Source organism: Schistocerca gregaria, chromosome 9 (genome assembly GCF_023897955.1).
Source record: "Schistocerca gregaria isolate iqSchGreg1 chromosome 9, iqSchGreg1.2, whole genome shotgun sequence".
Classification (NCBI taxonomy): Eukaryota; Metazoa; Arthropoda; class Insecta; order Orthoptera; family Acrididae; genus Schistocerca; species Schistocerca gregaria.
In genome coordinates, this window is record NC_064928.1 from 235,459,943 (window position 1) to 235,478,864 (window position 18,922).

General features: G+C 43.3%; 1 protein-coding gene across 1 annotated transcript in view; it reads left to right on the plus strand.

The window, feature by feature from the left end:
• Positions 1-2,383: 2,383 nt before the first annotated feature.
• Positions 2,384-18,922, plus strand: part of LOC126291531 (UDP-glycosyltransferase UGT5-like) — a 29,156-nt gene continuing 12,617 nt past the window's right edge. Inside the window, 3 exon segments of the mRNA XM_049985033.1 lie at positions 2,384-3,217; positions 14,867-15,089; positions 17,455-17,674. Of these exon segments, the coding sequence (XP_049840990.1) occupies positions 2,384-3,217; positions 14,867-15,089; positions 17,455-17,674 (1,277 nt within the window).

An 18,922-nucleotide genomic window follows, 5' to 3' on the forward strand; every position in this document is an offset into this window, starting at 1 on the left:
CACTTAGCTCTAGTGGACGTTAAATTCTGCTGTTCTTACTGCGGTATCACGTTTCAATATCCACCCCCCCCCCCCCCCCCCCCCCTGTGGTATCGTTAGCTACGATGCCACAACGCAAGTGCGCTTTGCTTGGTTGGAACTACGACACCGACCTTTAGCCGGCGCCGTACAGCTCTACGAGCGTCGCTCCGGATTCAGCCGATTTGATGCCGAGCAGACGACGAAGCAACATTGTTTCTATTTCATAGTGGGCGAGCCACTACTTGTAACTTTGTAACTTGATGTACAGTTTGGCACCAACGTGCTCAGCTCAGCCAAAGTTAAGTACATAGTAAACCCACTTTTAATTGCAGTCTCAAATGTTCTACCTCACCGGCTCCTCCTAGCTGCCTACATTCGGCCTACCCTTCAGTTTACAGGAGCAGACCCACTCGCCACCTTCTAGGCGGGACCCCCCCCCCCCCCCCCCACACACACACACACACGATGCATCATAGCAACGGAATTCTAAGTTCCCGTCTGTCGAAGACAGTGGTCATGCGAGATCTGGAGGAACTCGTGCCGTGCGTCCGCTGAGCCACAACTCCAGCAACTCTCTACTTCGATCTCTCTCTGCCACCGCAATATAGGATGGCTGGTGGCAGCGACTCAGCCCACTTACACTCAAAGCATCTTCACTGTTAATTTGTCCGCTAATCATTCCTGCTCCTGTCCAGCTTCCCTACAGTTGCCACACCCAACACCCACTTTTTTAGTGACAACACTATTTGACTCACTTCCTTCTACACTACTGGCCATTAAAATTGCTACACCACGAAGATGACGTGCTACAGACGCGAAATTTAACTGACAGGAAGAAGATGCTGTGATATGCAGATGGCTGCCTTTTCAGACCAGTCACCTAAGGTTGACGCCGGTGGCGACACCTAAAACGTGCTGAAAGTTTCCAACCGATTTTTCATAGACAAACAGCAGTTGAGCGGCATTGCCTGGTGAAACGTTGTTATGATGCCTCGTGTAAGGAGGAGAAATGCGTACCATCAAGTTTCCGACTTTGATAAAGGTCGGATTGTAGCCTACCGCGATTGTGGTTTATTGTATCGCGACATTGCTGCTCGCGTTGCTCGAGATCCAATAACAGTTAGCAAATATAGAATCTGTGGATTCGGGAGCGTAATACGGAACGCCGTGCTGGATCCCAACAGCCTCGTATCACTAGCAGTCGAGATGACATTCTCCGCATGGCTGTAACGATTCGTGCAGACACGTCTCGATGCCTGAGTTCACAGATGGGAACATTTGCAAGACAACAACCGTCTGCACGAACAGTTCGACAACGTTTGCAGCAGCATGGACTATCAGCTCGGAGACCATGGCTGTGGTTACCGTTGACGCTGCATCACAGACAGGAGCGCCTGCGATGGTGTATTCAACGACGAACCTGGGTGCACGAACAGCAAAACGTCATTTTTTCAGATGAATCCAGGTTCTGTTTAAAGCATCATGATGGTCGCATCCGTGTTTGGCGACATCACGGTGAACGTACATTGGAAGCATGTATCAGTCATCGCCATACTGGCGTATCACCCGGCCTGATGGTGTGGGGTGCCATTGGTTAAACGTCTCTCTCACCTCTTGTTCGCATTGACGGCACTTTGAAGACGTTACATATGAGAAGTGTTACGACGAGTGGCTCTACCCTGCATATGATGCCTGCGAAACCCTTCATTTCAGCAGGATAATGGACGACCGCATGTTGGAGGTCCTGTACGGGCCTTTCTGGCCAGAAAACGTTCGCCTGCTGCCCTGGCCAACACATTCTTCAAATCTCTCACCAACTGAAAGCGTCTGGTCAATGGTGGCCGAGCAACTGGTTCGTCACAATACGCCAGTCACTACTCTTGATGAACTGTGGTATCGTGTTGAAGCTGCATGGGCACTTGCACCTGTACACGTCATCCAAGCTCTGTTTGACCCAATTCCCAGGCGTATGAAGGCCGTTATTACGGCCAGAGGTGGTTGTTCTGGGTACTGCTTTTTCAGGCTTTATGCACCCAAATTGCGTGAAAATGTAATCATTTGTTAGTTGTAGTATAATATATATGTCCAATGAATACCCAATTATCATCTGCATTTCTTCTTGGTGTATCAATTTTAATGGCCAGTAGTGTATGTTGCCAGCACGTCCATCGTGACACCTAGTCACCAATTCCTCATTGCTTGGAGGTTGATAAGGTAGTATACGTCAGCTCCATGAAGCCTCCATCTCAGGCCACCCACCCACTGTTAACGGCTTTGTCACATTTTATAGATGAGGATATTTACTTGCCTGACCTCTGTAGATGGACGGCTGTGACTGTTGGTTTGTTGTCACGGTTTCAGAATGAGTAAGAGCCTCTTTTGGGCCCCTGCCTTGGTGGCGCCACTGCTGCTGCTGTCGGCCAGCTCCTGCGAGTCAGCGAGGATCCTCGGCTTGCTGAGCACGCCGTCTCGCAGCCACCACATCTTCAACCGCGCCCTCATGCTGGAGCTGGCCGCCAGGGGGCACTACGTTACCGTCTTCAGCCCAGACCCTGAGGACCGCCCAGTGCCCAACCACAGGGACATCGTGTTGGACGGGGTGTACGAGGAAGAGTACAACTACGAGGTCGCCCCTCACCTCAGCTACTCTCAGGAAGTGGTCGAGTTCTTCGAGTGGGGTCTGGCGACTTGCAGCAAGGCCCTGAAATCAGACGGTGCGCGCCAGTTGGTGAAGCTGGCCGAAAACGAGACCTTCGACTTGGTAATCGCCGAAGTTATGGTGCAGGAGTGCCTTCTTCCATTCGTCACGAAATTCGGAAACCCTCCAATTGTCGGTATCACAGCGTATGGCATCCCTCCATGGGCTAACGACCCGGTGGGAAACTATCAGAACCCGTCCTTTGTGAACACCTTCAACCTGCCATACTCCTACCACATGACGTTTCTGCAGAGACTCACGAATTTCCTGCTCGACATGTTCGTCTGGTACTACCGGAATTACGTGTACATGCCGAAGCAAGATCAAATCGGCCGTCGCTTCTTCAGTGAGTCTGTACCACTGCCCAGTGAGATCGAGAAGAACATTAGTTTAGTTTTGGTGAACGCGCACCTGGGTACACACCATCCTGAGCCTCATGTCCCGGCCGTCGTACCAGTGAGTGGTATGCAGGTCAGACCACCTCAACCACTTCCAAAGGTAAGGCAACATCGCAATACACCAGGGGTGTTCAATAAGTAATGCAACATTTTCCCTCGGCTAATTTCTGTTGAAAAAATGTGAAATTTGTTATGGGACGTCAGGAAACATTCTGGCTCCATCTCCTGTGCTTTCATGATGTTCCGATAGGTGCCAGTGTAATATATAACCTACAAAATGGTGTCTTTAACGAAGATCTGTCTCAACCGGAGATCCTTTTGCCAAAAAATCGGACCGTCGCAAATATCGATATGCGCCTGCAGAATGTCTACAGAGACGTGGCAGTGAACAAAAGCAAGGTGTGTCGTTTGGCGAGGCGACTGGTATCTCCGCAACACATGTGGGTTTTTTAGGTTAGAGAATTCCTTCCCTAGGCCCGACAAGACGCCTCCTGAGACGCGACAAGGTAGCGGTAGGCAAAACACAAAAGGGAATAGCAATATTAATGTAGTAATAGTAAACTGCAGGAGCGTCTATAGAAAGGTCCCAGAACTGCTCTCATTAATAAATGGTCACAATGCCCACATAGTACTAGGGACGAAAAGTTGGCTGAAACCAGATGTAAACAGTAATCAAATTCTAAACTCAGATTGGAATGTATACCCCAGAAACAGGCTGGACAGAGAAGCGATAAAAAGTGCAATAGTACCGAAGGAAATTGGCGGAGATCCGAAATGTGAAATAATTTGGGTGAAGTTCACGGTTAAAGGAGGCTCAAACATCGTAATTGGATGTCTCTATAGACCCTCTGGCACAGCAGCTGTTGTGGCAAAACACCTGAAGGAAAATTTGGAAAATATTTCGAGTAGATTTCCCATGTTGTAGTTCTGGGTGGAGATTTTAATTTACCAGATATAGACTGGGAGACTCAAACGTTTATAACGGGCGGCAGGGACAAAGGATCAAGTGAAATCTTTTTAAGTGCATTACCTGGAAACTATCTTGAGCAGTTAAACAGAGAACCGACTCGGTGCGATAACATATTAGACCTTCTGGTGACAAACAGACCCGAACTACTTGAAACAGTTAACGCAGAACAGGGAATCAGCGATCATAAAGCGGTTACTGCATAGATGATTTCAGCCGTAAATAGCAATATTAAAAAAGGTAGGAAGATTTTTCAGTTAAGCAAAAGTGACAAAAAGCCGATTTCAGAGTACTTAACGGCTCAACACAAAAGATTTATCTCAAGTACAGAAAGTGTTGAGGATCAGTGGACAAACTTCAGAAAAATCGTACAATATGCATTAGATGAGTATGTGCCAAGCAAGACCGTAAGAGATGGAAACGAGCCACCGAGGTACAACAGCTGAGCTAGAAAACTGCTACGGAAGCAAAGCGAACTTCGCAGCAAACATAAACATAGCCAAAGCCTTGCAGACAAACAAAAATGACAGGAAGCGAAATACTGTGTGAGGAGGGCTATGTGAGAGGCGTTCAATGAATTCGAAAGTAAAGTTCTATGTACTGACTTGGCAGAAAATCCTAAGAAATTTTGGTCCTATGTCAAAGCGGTAGGTGGATTAAAACAAAATGTCCTGACACTCTGTGACCAAAATGGTACTGAGACAGAGGATGACAGACTAAAGGCCGAAATACTAAATGTCTTTTTCCAAAACTGTTTCACAGAGGAACACTGCACTGTACTTCCTTCTCTAGATTGTTGCACAAATGACAAAATGGTAGATATCGAAATAGATGACAGAGGGATAGAGAAACAATTAAAATCACTCAAAAGACTAAAGGCCGCTTGACCTGATGGGATGCCCCAATTTTACACTGAGTACGCGAAGAAACTTGGCCCCCTTCTTGCGGCGGTGCATCGTAGGTCTCTAGAAGAGCGTAGCGTTCCAAAAATTGGAAAAGGGCACTGGTCATCCCCATTTTCAAAAACGGACCTAGAACAGATGTGCAGAACTATAGACCTATATCTCTAACGCCTATCAGTTGTAGAATTTTGCAACACGTATTATGTTCGAGTATAATGACTTTTCTGGAGACTAGAAATCTACTCTGTAGGAATCAGCATGGGTTTCGAAAAAGACGATTTTGTGAAACCCAGCTCGTCCACGAGACTCAGAGGGCCAGCTCGGGTTCCCAGGTAGATACCGTGTTCGTTGACTTCCGCAAGGCGTTCGATACAATTCCCCACAGTCGTTTAATGAACAAAGTAAGAGGATGTGTGACTGGCTTGAAGAGTTACTAGATAACAGAACGCAGCATGTCATTCGCAATGGAGTGAAGTCTTCCGAAGTAAGAGTAATTCCAGGTGTGTCGCATGGGAGTGTCGCAGGACCGTTTCTATTCACAATATATATAAATGACCTTGTGGATTTCACTGAGGCTATTTGCGGATGATGCTGTGGTATATCGAGAGGTTGTAACAATGAAAAATTGTACTGAAATGCAGGAGGATCTGCAACGAATTAATGCATGGTGCACGGAATGGCAATTGAATCTCAGTGTAGACAAGTGTAATGTGCTGCGAATACATAGAAAGAAAGATCCTTTACCATTTAGCTACAATATAGCAGGTCAGCAACTGGAAGCAGTTAATTCCATAAATTGTCTGGGAGTAGGCATTAGCAGTGATTTAAAATGGAATGACCATATAAAATTAATCGTCGGTACAGCAGACACCAGACTGAGATTGATTGGAAGTATCCTAAGGAAATGCAATCCGAAAACAAAGGAAGTGGGTTACAGTACAATTGTTCGCCCACTGCTTGAATACTTTTCACTGGTGTGGGATCCGTAGCAGATAGGGGTGATAGAAGAGACAGAGAAGATCCAACGGAAAGCAGCGCTCTTCGTTACAGGATCATTTAGTAATTGCGGAAGCGTTACGGAGTTGACAGATAAACTCCAGTGGAAGACAAGGGAGACGCTCAGTAGCTCGGTACGGGCTTTTGTTGAAGTTTCGACAACATACCTTCACTGAGGAGTCAAGCAGTGTATTGCTCCCTCCTTCGTATATCTCGCAAAGAGACCATGAGGATAAAATGAGAGAGATTAGAGCCCATACAGAGGCATACCGACAATGTTTCTTTCCACGAACAATACTAGACTGGAATAGAAGGGAGAACCGGTACTCAAGGTAACCTCCGCCACACACCGTCAGGTGGCTTGCGGAGTATGGATGTAGATGTAGAAGTTCGTTCATACCCTTCCGACCGCCCACGTGCCATCCAGCTACACACAGCTGTGACTTTTTCAATGTTTTAACGTGCGAACACTCTCATTCGAGATGACCAACAGATAACTATCAAAACCCTCTACCCTTCATTCGACCCCTGCGAAACCCTACATTTCAGCAGAATAATGCACGACCGCATGTTGCAGGTCCTGCACGGGCCTTTCTAGATACAGAAAATGTTCGACTGCTGCCCTGGTCAGCACATTCTCCAGATCTCTTACCAATTGAAAACGTCTGGTCAATGGTGGCCGAGCAACTGGCTTGTAACAATACGCCAGTCACTACTCTTGATGAACTGTGGGATCGTGTTGAAGCTGCATGGGCAGCTGTGCCTGTACACGCCATCCAAGCTCTGTTTGACTCAGTGCCCAGGCGTATCAAGGCCGTTATTACGGCCAGAGGTGGTTGTTCTGGGTACTGATTTCTCAGGACCTCTGCACCCAAATTGCGCGAAAATGTAATCACATGTCAGTTCTAATATAATATATTTGTCCAATGAATACCCGTTTATCATTTGCATTTCTTCTTGGTGTAGCAACCTTAATGGCCAGTAGTGTAGATGAAATACAGTACGTAAAGGGAGATGGAAATCTAATAGTCACGCGAGACTGGAATGCAGTTAAAGGGGGTGGAGTAGAAAAAAAGGATTACAGGAGAATATGGGCTTGGGGCAAGGAATGAGAGAGGAGAAAGACTAACTGAGTTTTGTAATAAATTTCAGCTAGTAACAGCGAATACTCTGTTGAAGAATCACAAGAGAAGAAGGTATACTTGGAAAAGGCCAGTGATACGCCGAGATTTCAGTTATATTACAAATGGTCAGACAGAGATTGCGAAATCGGATACTGGATTGTAAGGCGTATCCAGGAGCAGATATAGTCTCAGACTAGTATGTAGTAGTAATGAAGAATAATCTTAAGTTTAAGAGATTGGTCAGCAAGAACACACAACAACACGCATAGAAGTGGGATACAGAAGCACGAAGGAATGACGAAATAAGCTTAAAGCTCTCTAAGGCTATAGATACAGCAATAAGAAATAGTTCAGTAGATAGTGGAGTTGAAGAGGAAAGGGCATCTCTAAAAAGAACCATCATAGAAGTTGGACTGTAAGAGTTGAGAGGTGTGAGAATTAGCGCACAACCAGCTTAACAGCTGATCTGTCCAAGCTGCTGATAAGAATAATATACAGCAGAATGGGGGAGAATACTGAGGGGGTGTTAGATGACGATCAGTTTGGCGTAAGAGAAGGTAAATGCACAAGAGAGGCAATTCTGACGTTGTGGTTGATAATGGAAGCAATACTGAAGGAAAATCAAGACACGTTCATAGGGCTTGTCGGTCTGGAAAAATCGTTCGACAATGCCAAATGGTTGAAGATGTTCGAGACTCTGTAGGGAGAGATGGGTAATACAAAATATGTAAAAGAGCCAAGAGGGAATAATAAGAGTGAGCAACCAAGAACAAAGTGCTCTGAATAAAAATGGTTTAAGGCAGAGATATAGTGTTCCACCCCTATTGTTCAGTCTGTACATCGTAGAAGCAATGATTGGAATAAAATAAAGGTTCAGGAGTAGATTTAAAATTCAAGATGAAAGGATACCATTGATAAGATTTGCTGATGACATTGCTACCTTGGGTGATAGTGAGGAAGAATTACATGATCTGCTGAATGGAATGAGCAGTCTAATGAGTAAAGAATATGGACTGAGAGTATATCAAAGAAAGACGAAAGTAATGAGAAATAGCATAAACGATAATAGCGAGAAACTTAACATCAGGATTGATGGTCACGAAGAAGGCAATTCTCTTACCTAGACAGCAAAGTAAGGAATGACGGACGGAGGAAGGGGAACTTCAAAAGGAGACTAGCAATGGCAAAAAGGCCATTCCTGGCCGAGAGGTCTACTGGTGTGAGACATAGGCCTTAATTTTTGAGAATTTACGTCTGGAGTAGAACACTGTGTGGTAATGAAACATGGACTGTGGGAAAATCAGAACGGAAGAGAATCGAAGCATTTGAAATGTCGTGCTAGAGACGAATGTTGAAAATTAGGTGGACTGATAGGGTAAGGAAAGAGTAGTTTCTGCGCAGAATCAAAGAGGAAAGGCATGTGTGGAAAACAATGACAAGGACAACAGACAGGATGATAGGATATCTGTTAAGACTCCAAGGAATGGTTTCCATGGTACTAGACGGAGCTGCAGAGGGCAAAAACTGTAGAGGAAGACAGAGATCGGAATGCATCCAGCAAATAGTTGAGGACGTAGGCTCCAAGTGCTACTCTGAGATGAAGAGGTTGGCACAGGAGAAGAATTCATGCCGGGCAGCATCAAACCAGTCAGAAGATTGATGACTCAAAAAAAAAAAAACAAAAAAAACAATGATTTAGAACTTCTGTGGCTCTAAAGAAATAATGAAGCCGTGACTGAAAACACTTGTTTAAGGTTGTAAATGTTTGCATTGTAATTGGTTCTGGACTGCATGCTAGTGTACATTACTGACAGGAGGTATTTTTTGCAATCTGGACCGCAGATTGATACCTTCAAAAGTTTTATTTACTGAGAAATGAGTACATGTTTTATGCGAAAGTGGGGTGATAAATTGCGAGGCGTAGGACCATACCGCACGTACATGGAGCCGACTCCGAATTTCTTTTCTAAATAGAAGCAATATCTCGCGCAAGTAAGTAAATTAAAGTAATAAAATGAAAAATTAACATAATATGGAATTATAGCCCATGTTGGCACTGGTAACACAGTATTCACATAATGTAATCGTAAAGAGAGTACTACTTGAGTGGTTTCCTTTAAAACAGACAATCACATTATTTGCTGTATATTTGTTGCAGCAGTTGTCTCTAACTTTGTGATGCTAGAGATGCAATCAGTTTTATCCTTTTTTATGCAAACTGCAGACAGCAGATTGTCTTTTTTGAAGGCACCACATACATACTATAAGGGGATAAGAAAGATATCCTGGTGAGCCACGCATAAGATGTCTCAGTTTTAACGATCATTTCTGGATTTAATTTAGGCTTTCTGTCAGAAAACTCGTTTTATTTCGAATACAGGCCTATTGGCCATTGGATCTTGGCGCCAGAATTGATTTCAATACACTTTCTCAGCACACTACTTCGATCCAGCATGAGATATTCACTCTGAAGCGGGGTCTGCACTGATATGAAACTTCGTGGCAGATTAAAACTGTTTTTGCCGGACGGAGATTCGAACTTGGGACCTGTGGCTTTTGCGGGCAAGCGCTCTACCATCTGAGATAATGCAAGCACGACTCAGGACCCGTCGTTACAGTTTCACTTCTGCCAGCACCTACCTTCCAAACTTGCTAGTTCTTCTGTGAAGTTCGGAAGTTAAGAGACGAGGTAGTGGCAGAACTGAACCTGTGATGACGGGCCATGGGTCGAACTTGGGTTATCTCAGATGGCAGATGACTTTCCCGGGAGCGGCAAAGGTCCAGACTTCGAGTCTCGGTCTAGCACACAGTTTTAATCTGCCTGGAAGTTTCATTTCACCACTATCACTCTAAGTTAGTGCCAACGTAGTAGCATTTCATCTCTGAGTGTTTCTCTTCGTAGGCGACACGAAGTCCATTCGTCAGACGCTTGTGTTCGCCGTGTGCAGCGGTTTATTGGCGTGGAACCACTGTCCCTCCCATACTGAAGATTCGTCCTAGACACTTGCGACCTGGGGAAACAAGTTCTCGTGAAATCGCTGAGCTGCCATCACGCACATGTTTCCTTTCGATTACTGCCTCAGGTTCAAAGTCGGTTGACTTGGGACGTGCTGCCATCACGTGTCTGCAACTCACGTGCCTCTAACAGACTGCTACGCTACGTGTCTACACTTCCCCACACCACGAATCTAACCACAACATTGGCACGTCACGCTCAGTACCTCTTCAGATGGGACAGTCCTTCCCGTCACTTTCGGCCACGCAGTTTAGGATCATGCATCCTCAGGACACATAATTCCCGTCATCTTTATCTCTGATATTTCGTCTGTGGTTTCTTTCTGTCATGCAACAGTCCCTACAGACAACATAACACCTAGTGCTACCATGTTTTTTACCATAATTTTTGCTTCCTCACTTACTTATAATAATTTCTCTCTAAAATACACTGTCAACATAGCAACATCGTCGTGGATTAAGACATATCCTGTCCATTTCCAGTAAACTATTTGTTTAAAAGTCAGCAATCTCTCATTCTGCTGCCATCTGTTTTTGAGAATTATCTTTTGACTTCCTTTCTACACGTCTCCTATTTGCTCTCTGATGTTTAATTCTTTGCTTCTAGTATGGTATGTTCAATTCGTTTCCTGTCTAGAAGAAAGAAAACTCATCTTACGCTTTCTGTTCTCATGCCCTGTAGGTTTCTCAGTATCCTAAATTCATAGCTTGATGTCACTGGCACTGCCTATCAGAATTCAATCATTGCCTCTGACATGTTTCTAAAGTCGCTTGAAGAAATAAATTGGAATTTCTAGTGCGGTCATTGTTGGTTCTGTGTGATAGTTGAATGACGCATCGTGATCATTCTGCAGGTCGTCCCAAGAGGACCGGTCAATAATCACGGATATGTGCTGTTTGAGGCTTTCCCGGCGCTGCATCTGCTTGGTGGGTTCCCGCGAATTACGCCGAATAATATTGTAGAAACCACACAATATTTCAGCGAGACAACTGCCCGCCATCCTCAGGTGCTAGTGTACTACTACTACAGTAGTACAGTAGCACCTGAAGATGACGGGCAGTTGTCTCGCTGAATTACTATATTATCCGGCGTAATTCCCGGGAACCTATCAAGTAATCACGGATATGGCAGGGACAGTCATTAGAAGCACAGATTCTGGTAAGTATGCACTGTAAAACGAATTCCTTTAGAGCTATGAGCTCTTTTTCATCTTCTCCGCTGTGAAATACTTCTCTTCTACTGAACAACCGTTCACAGCTTATAACATTTCAGCTCCTCAACACCAAATTAAAACGTTGCATTAGGAGGTGTCTGCTTCGTGCAAAAGGTCTTGAGTTCATATTGACGACAACAAGTAATTCTTCATTACAGACGTTTATTTACAAACAGAACTGACAGACTTCACAGACTCAACAACTGACTCTCAGAGCTAACCGCACTGCATATCCGAACTGAACTGGCAACTGACAACTCCTAGGTGTATTAATATCTTTCCAAACAATGGGAGTCTTTGACAATGTTTTATTTACAATACGATAGCAATTCACGACTTAAAACTAAATTAGACATTACAGAATTTTAGTACAGATTAAAGTAAGTAAAAGGATCAGTACATATAAATTCATACAAGCATAATTTCCAAATAGATTTTATAACATTTTTCTACCAGATTCTGGATAACCTTCACCAGATTTGTACCGATGTTTCCAGAAATATCTTGACATTTGATTCTGGATATTTGTTGAGTGATTTAGAACAACTATTTATATGTGAAATGATTTAAATCGTGTTTCAAAACGTAAATAAATCTTTTTAGCAATATTTCTTGATACAAATCGTCTTTCGAAATTAGGTTATGAAACAGTTTTCACAAGTTTTCGTATTTTTGCGATCATAATATAGAATTTCTCCATAGAAAGTTCCAGAAGTTACAGACTTTCTCTTTAGCTGCTCAGTTTCAGACCAAAATTTGGTTAGAAAACATTTTTCGAAATCTTCAAAGGACATTTCCGCGGAACAATTCTGATTGGCCCACGAAAACGCCTCACCATCAAGTAATTTCTTTACAAATTTTATCTTAACACTATCTGTCATTATGGACGTGAACTGCTCCTTGCAGAATTGCATGAAGTCTTTTCGGTGTATATTCTTGTCGCCGGGATAAGTTTTAATGGGAAAATTTCCCCATACCCCATTACAACTATTACTAAAACCTTTTTGAAACATAGTTTCTTGTATTTCTACAAATTTTCTGTCTACGGTTTTTTCGACATTACCTACTCTACTACAAATTTCTGTGACCTTTTTGTCAGAATCAGATTTGAAAGATTCAATTTCGCTTTCAAAAAATCGTTTTGTCTGGTCAAATTCATTTCTCAATTGAGAATTTTCCTCATTTACAAAATCAACAACTTTTTTAAGTTCTGACTGGTTACTTGAAATTTCGTTTCTTAAATCAGTTTCAAGGACAGAAATTTTGCTCTCAACCGTGTCCACATGACAACTAAGTTCTTTTGGGTGTGACTCAAAAGTAATTCGCCATTCTTCGAGAACCTGATTAGTGTGAGCAATCTGTTCTGCATTTGAATTTATTTCTGATTTTAAATCACACATAGCCTTCGAAATCGACCTGTCCATCTGTTGTTGTGTCTGTTCAATTTGTTGACATAATTCGGCACAAGAATCGTCCATCTTCGAGTTTATGTTATCCAACTTCGAGTTTAACTCTGAAAACATTTGTTTTAACATTTCCAACATTCCTACACTGTCAGAAGCACTTTCCCTAATAGGTGTACTCGCTACACCGCTGTTAATACTGAAATCTCCGTCTTTTTCCATTATTTTAGGAAGCAGGTACTTATCTTAGTGTCCGTCGGCGGTCGTTGGTGTCCGTGTTTTGCGAAATTTCTTTAATTCCAGGATGGTTTCGCTCGGTTGATTCACTCCTCTTCTTGTGACCCCAGAATGGACGTATTTACTTTTGAAGAATGACTGGCCCGTCGTATATCCTCTTCTTGTGGTCCCAAAACAGACGTATTTTCTTCTTGTGATCCCAGAAGAGACGTAGTTTATTTTGAAGAATCACTGGGTGGTCGTCAAATCCTCTGCTTCCTCCACCAAATTATAACTTTTCAGCTCCTCAACACCAAATTAAAACGTTGCATTAGGAGGTGTCTGCTTCGTGCAAAAGGTCTTGAGTTCATATTGACGACAACAAGTAATTCTTCATTACAGACGTTTATTTACAAACAGAACTGACAGACTTCACAGACTCAACAACTGACTCTCAGAGCTAACCGCACTGCATATCCGAACTGAACTGGCAACTGACAACTCCTAGGTGTATTAATATCTTTCCAAACAATGAGAGTCTTTGACAAAGTTTTGTTTACAATACGATAGCAATTCACGACTTAAAACTAAATTAGACATTACAGAATTTTAGTACAGATTAAAGTAAGTAAAAGGATCAGTACATATAAATTCTTACAAGCATAATTTCCAAATAGATTTTATAACATTTTTCTACCAGCTTCTGGATAACCTTCACCAGATTTGTACCGATGTTTCCAGAAATATCTTGACATTTGATTCTGGATATTTGTTGAGTGATTTAGAACAACTATTTATATGTAAAATGATTTAAATCGTGTTTCAAAACGTAAATAAATCTTTTTAGCAATATTTCTTGATACAAATCGTCTTTCGAAATTAGGTTATGAAACAGTTTTCACAAGTTTTCGTATTTTTGCGATCATAATATAGAATTTCTCCATAGAAAGTTCCAGAAGTTACAGACTTTCTCTTTAGCTGGTGAGCTTTTAAAAGTATCTTGTCCATATTATACGAAATAATTTAGCTCAAAACTAATAATTTATACAATTAATCAGAGCCACAGCAAACAGTGAGTCTTTCTTTTACAAAATGAAATATAATTACAAAATTGAATGAAAATAGTTGACTAACACTAATATATATTTACATTAATTCCATTTTTGTTCTTTCTGTGCAAAATGTCCTAATATTGACACAGTACAATATTTAAACATCACCAAAGTTTCCCTTTACATTTTGCATATCTGTATCGACATCCCCTAAAAGTCTACAGTATCGAATACTTCAATATGTCCCAATATGTACTGTAATGTTACAAGCTCTTAATGTATATATTTTAGAGCCCAGGTTTAGTGTACAGTTTTTCTTAACTTGGTCCCTGCTACGTCCTTCCGAAATGCGGAAAGCACAGAGCTTTCAGTAGAACAGATTTCGTTGCTAGTGTCGAAGAAAAAGTTCTCGTAGCGCTAAGGTATGGATTTTACCGCCTATGTTAACTAGACTTCTTTGGTTCCTGTCACAACCCTGAATATTGACCATACCTCCTTGAACACCCTGAACTTCTTTTTTTTATTTTGCTAAACAATGTCTAAGCATTGGCTTAGTTAACATATCATATGGTGTTCATTGCAGCAGTCGAGTCACAACCACTTGTTGAATAGAGAAAATCATTTCTTCTTTTTGACACATGTATTAAAAATTCTTTGATCTCCATAAAATACAAATTACATTAGCGGTAACTATGATAATGTTTACCCAACAGATTACTGTGTAATGTCAATGAATTCGATATTCAGATATAGCCTATTTGGGAATGTACCGATACTTTGCAAGTGAACTGTAATTCTGTAAGTTCTTTACAACAAACTTCTTTGTTGATAACTCATTTTGGTGCATTCCTACCCTCTAGGACCTACAGGATTATCTGGACTCTGCACCCCAGGGCGTCATATACATGTGCTTGGGCACAAATGTGCGAAGCGACAAGTTGGGGGAGAAGCAGCTGCGCGCTTTCCTGGAGGCCTTCCAGGAGCTGCCCCAGAAGGTGCTCTGGAAGTGGGAGTCAGACTCCCTGCCAGGGCAGCCAACCAACGTCAAGATCATCAAGTGGGCGCCCCAGAACGATATTCTCGGTAAGGTATATTATTTGTGAACTTTACGCACTACGCCACCGGACAAAATATTATTCACTCCGTTGAAAGAGAAAAGTGTTCATTTGAGGGTACTGTCGGTGCAGAGCTGGTACCTGGCGGTTAAGTGGTCCACCAACCATGACGTAACTAATGGGAGTGAAGTCTTTTCTTTGTGCCTCTCGGTTATACGGAATCAGAATAGTAATGGGTGTAGACATAGGAAAGGGACAGCACCATAGAGAGGACCTAAGGGGATTCGATATCACACCAATACTGTGTAACAATGCCGCTAAAACTGATAATGCTCTCAGTTCGGCGAAAAGAGAGTACAAACGGTGTTCAGGTGCACTATCTGACCCAAAGTACTCGGACACATATTAAAGGACATTTATATGGGATGTGTCCACACTTCACCCTCATGACGATTTTAACTGTGCTAGGGAGACTTTCAGTACCTGTCACTGTCTGTAAAATAATCGCAGGCCATTCATCCTTAGTTGCAAATGCCAGAGAAAGTAGTGAGATTGGAGTCTGGAGCGAAGACTTCTAGCCCATTTCAAATGAGCTTGTCAGTCCAGTTCAGGAATGTTCTTGCCTGCAGACCCTTACCTCACAGATGCAGCATAACGACAGAGTGCATTGTGATCCTGATACAACCATTGTCTTCAAACCGCTCCTCTGGTGTTCACAGCACACGATTCTGCACAACATGTTCATCTTTTACCGCATTTAGTGTTTTCTTACTCGCAAGAAGGGTACCCCCACCCTAGTCTTCAGAAAACAACCGCATACCTGAACAACGTCTTCTCTGTGCTTCATCACTGCTGCTTCACAAGCTGGAACATAACATTCCCCAGGCATTTGCCAAAACAAATGCCTCTGTCGGATTGCCACAGGGTATACAGCGCGATTTGTCATTCACTGTCCATTGACGGTTTGGTTCACTCCTAGACGCCTGGACACTTTACTTGTTGGGAGCCCTTCATGGCACAAAGTACCAATGCGGATGTGATCGAAATGCGGTATTGACTGTCTAGGCATGGTTGAACTACAGAAAACACGAGCCATGTATCTCTTTCTTGGTGAAATGACTGGAACTGATTAGCTGTCCGACCCCATCCGTCTAATAGGCACTACTCATGCATGGTTGTTTACGTCTTTGGATGGGTTTAGTGACATCTCTGAACAGTTAAAGGGACTGTGTTTGTGATACAATATCCACAGTCAACATCTATCTTCAGGTGTTCTGGAAACCAAGGTGTTGTAAAACGTTTTTTGATGTGTGTATTAGGCGCGGAGAACCGAGACGTCCAATTCTACAGCGAGGTGTTTGATTGTGATCCGATGATCAGCTCGAAGTAGAGCGTCCACACATTCCAGCCTTGCAGCAGTCACAGATGTGTGCTGGCAGATGGCACACTGGAGAACAGACAGGTTTGCACCACGTTTTGCGATGATGACAGCCGCGTCGCTCAACGACTCACCGTGCTTTTCTTTACTGCTAGATCTCCGTAGACACTTTCAGGCAGTCCTCTGGTTTTATACCAAAAGAAACTCAATCACAACTTTCTGCCTGGAACGCATCTCCTTTACACAGGCCATTTTCGGGGCTGTCAACGCATAGCGCCTCCACCCATCCGAAGTTCTTTTTTCTTTCTATTAAAAACAGTCCTTATCACGATCTATTTATTAAGGTGACCGGTTTCGACCACTATTCTGGTCATCTTCAGACCAGTGAGTAGTGATTCTCCAGCAGAAAGGGGTCCCTACTCAATGGTCTGAAGATGACCATAGTACTGGTCGAAACCGGTCACCTTAATAAATAAACCGTGAACAGGAGTGTTTTTAGTAGCAAGTATCTGTAACGCATTGTTCACTGTCGCTCCCATAATGTATTCGAAAGTAATCTATCCGAAGTTGATGGAACTGTAGTGGATGAAGCGGGAATACTTCACGACGTCCCACAAAAAAATTCCGCAATTTTTCGACCGAAATTGTCCAAAACAAGAAAAAGGTGTTGCATTGCCCCTCATGTTACAAATCTTAATTGTGCTTTTCTTGTCCTTTTTTTTTTTTTTCAACCAAACATTCACACCAATCGAGGAAGACAGGGACAGCCACTGCTTTGGTTCGTTTCTGGTGGTAATAATCCTATGACTGAACTTCCCTCTGGAAATCGCTCATTGCCCTATCCATAAGTAATCCTCAGTGCTCTACACCATTTTTTTTTAAACTGCTGATGTAGCCCCAAAGACGATTACTTGTCCAAAAACGAGCCATATAGAAACACTGGATGTGATATATCGTTATAGTATGCCGAAGCTCTGGTTTCACAATCCGCTCCCCTTGCGCCCACTGTTCGCAGCGCACCCTAACGTGAAGGCGTTCGTCAGCCACGGCGGCCTGCTGAGCACGTCTGAGGCGGCGCAGCGCTGGCTGCCGGTGGCGGGTGTGCCCTTCTTCGCCGACCAGCACGTCAACCTGCGGAGGGTTGTGGCACGTGGCGGGGCGCTACAGCTGGACAGTCTGAACCTCACCAAGGAGTCTGTGCTCAAGGCGCTGACTCAAGTACTCATCGATCCCAGGTAAGGTACCATTCTGAGGCTGACTCCAACCCGAACACTTGGTTCAGGCTGCTCTTGTACTATCAGACTTCCTGATTGGCTCATCAGATTACTATAATTGCCTGAACAATATTACACACCGAAACGCTCCTTTTTTTATTAACGAGATGAATTTCTCATTATTCAAGTGGCTCGAAACTGTTATTCTGTTCGCGCGCGCGTGCGTGTGTGTGTGTGTGGTGTGTGTGTGTGTGTGTGTGTGTGTGTGTGCAGGGCAGTCACTCTCCACACTCCGTTTACGCGGCTGTCTCCAATTTCTCCCCTCACATCAAGGGTGGGAAGTTGTTACGTCCACTCAAACCTGGACGTCAACGTGGCCCGTGATGCCAGCTTGACTATAGCACCAAACGCGACTGGCCCCCACAAAGCGAGGCAGTTGACGCATGGAAAAAGACAATGTGTGTCAATCAGCTGGCTGGTAGGGTGAACTGTGGTGGTCTTCATTACAACGTAGCCTGGAGACAACATCTGGATGTATGGGAACGCAAGCTACCTCGGCGATTTTCGATGATCATGATGTTTAGTTTGTGAGGCGCCCAACTGCGCGGTAGTGAGCGCCCATACAAAGTCCCAATTTTTTCACAGTCCAGTTTTGCCACTGTCACGAATGATGATGATGATAAAACGATGAGGACAACACAATCACCCAGCCTCAGGCACAGCAAATCTGCAACCCGGCCGGGAATCGAACCTGGAACCCCGTGATCCAGAGGAATCGACGCTAGCCACTTTTCTTTAACTGGTCAAGAACTTTAGAAAATTTTTGATAACACCATTAAACTGTGACTGTCTTCATTTATAAGTGTCTGCATGTGTGTGTGTGTGTGTGTGTGTGTGTGTGTGTGTGTGTGTGTATTACAAATATGCTACCTATGTCTCTCCAAACGTTTATTAATTGTGTAAAAAGCTGAAGTAAATTGGTCAAGAAGTTTGCAAATTTTTGCTAAAAAGCTTTCCCATATATTTATAACCTATGTCCACCTGAACGTTTATCAGCGTAAGATGTAAAAATCTGAAGTAAATCTATTTAGATCTTTCCTTGATATATGGTAGTAACGTTGAACTACGACTTATATTCGTGTAGTACTATGGATAACGACTGATCGGTTAGCAGTGCATTTTGTTCTATTTATACGTGACAAACCTACTGCAAAGAGTGCTGTACATTTATTTTAATGTTTAATATCTATTCAGAAAACGTCTAACAAC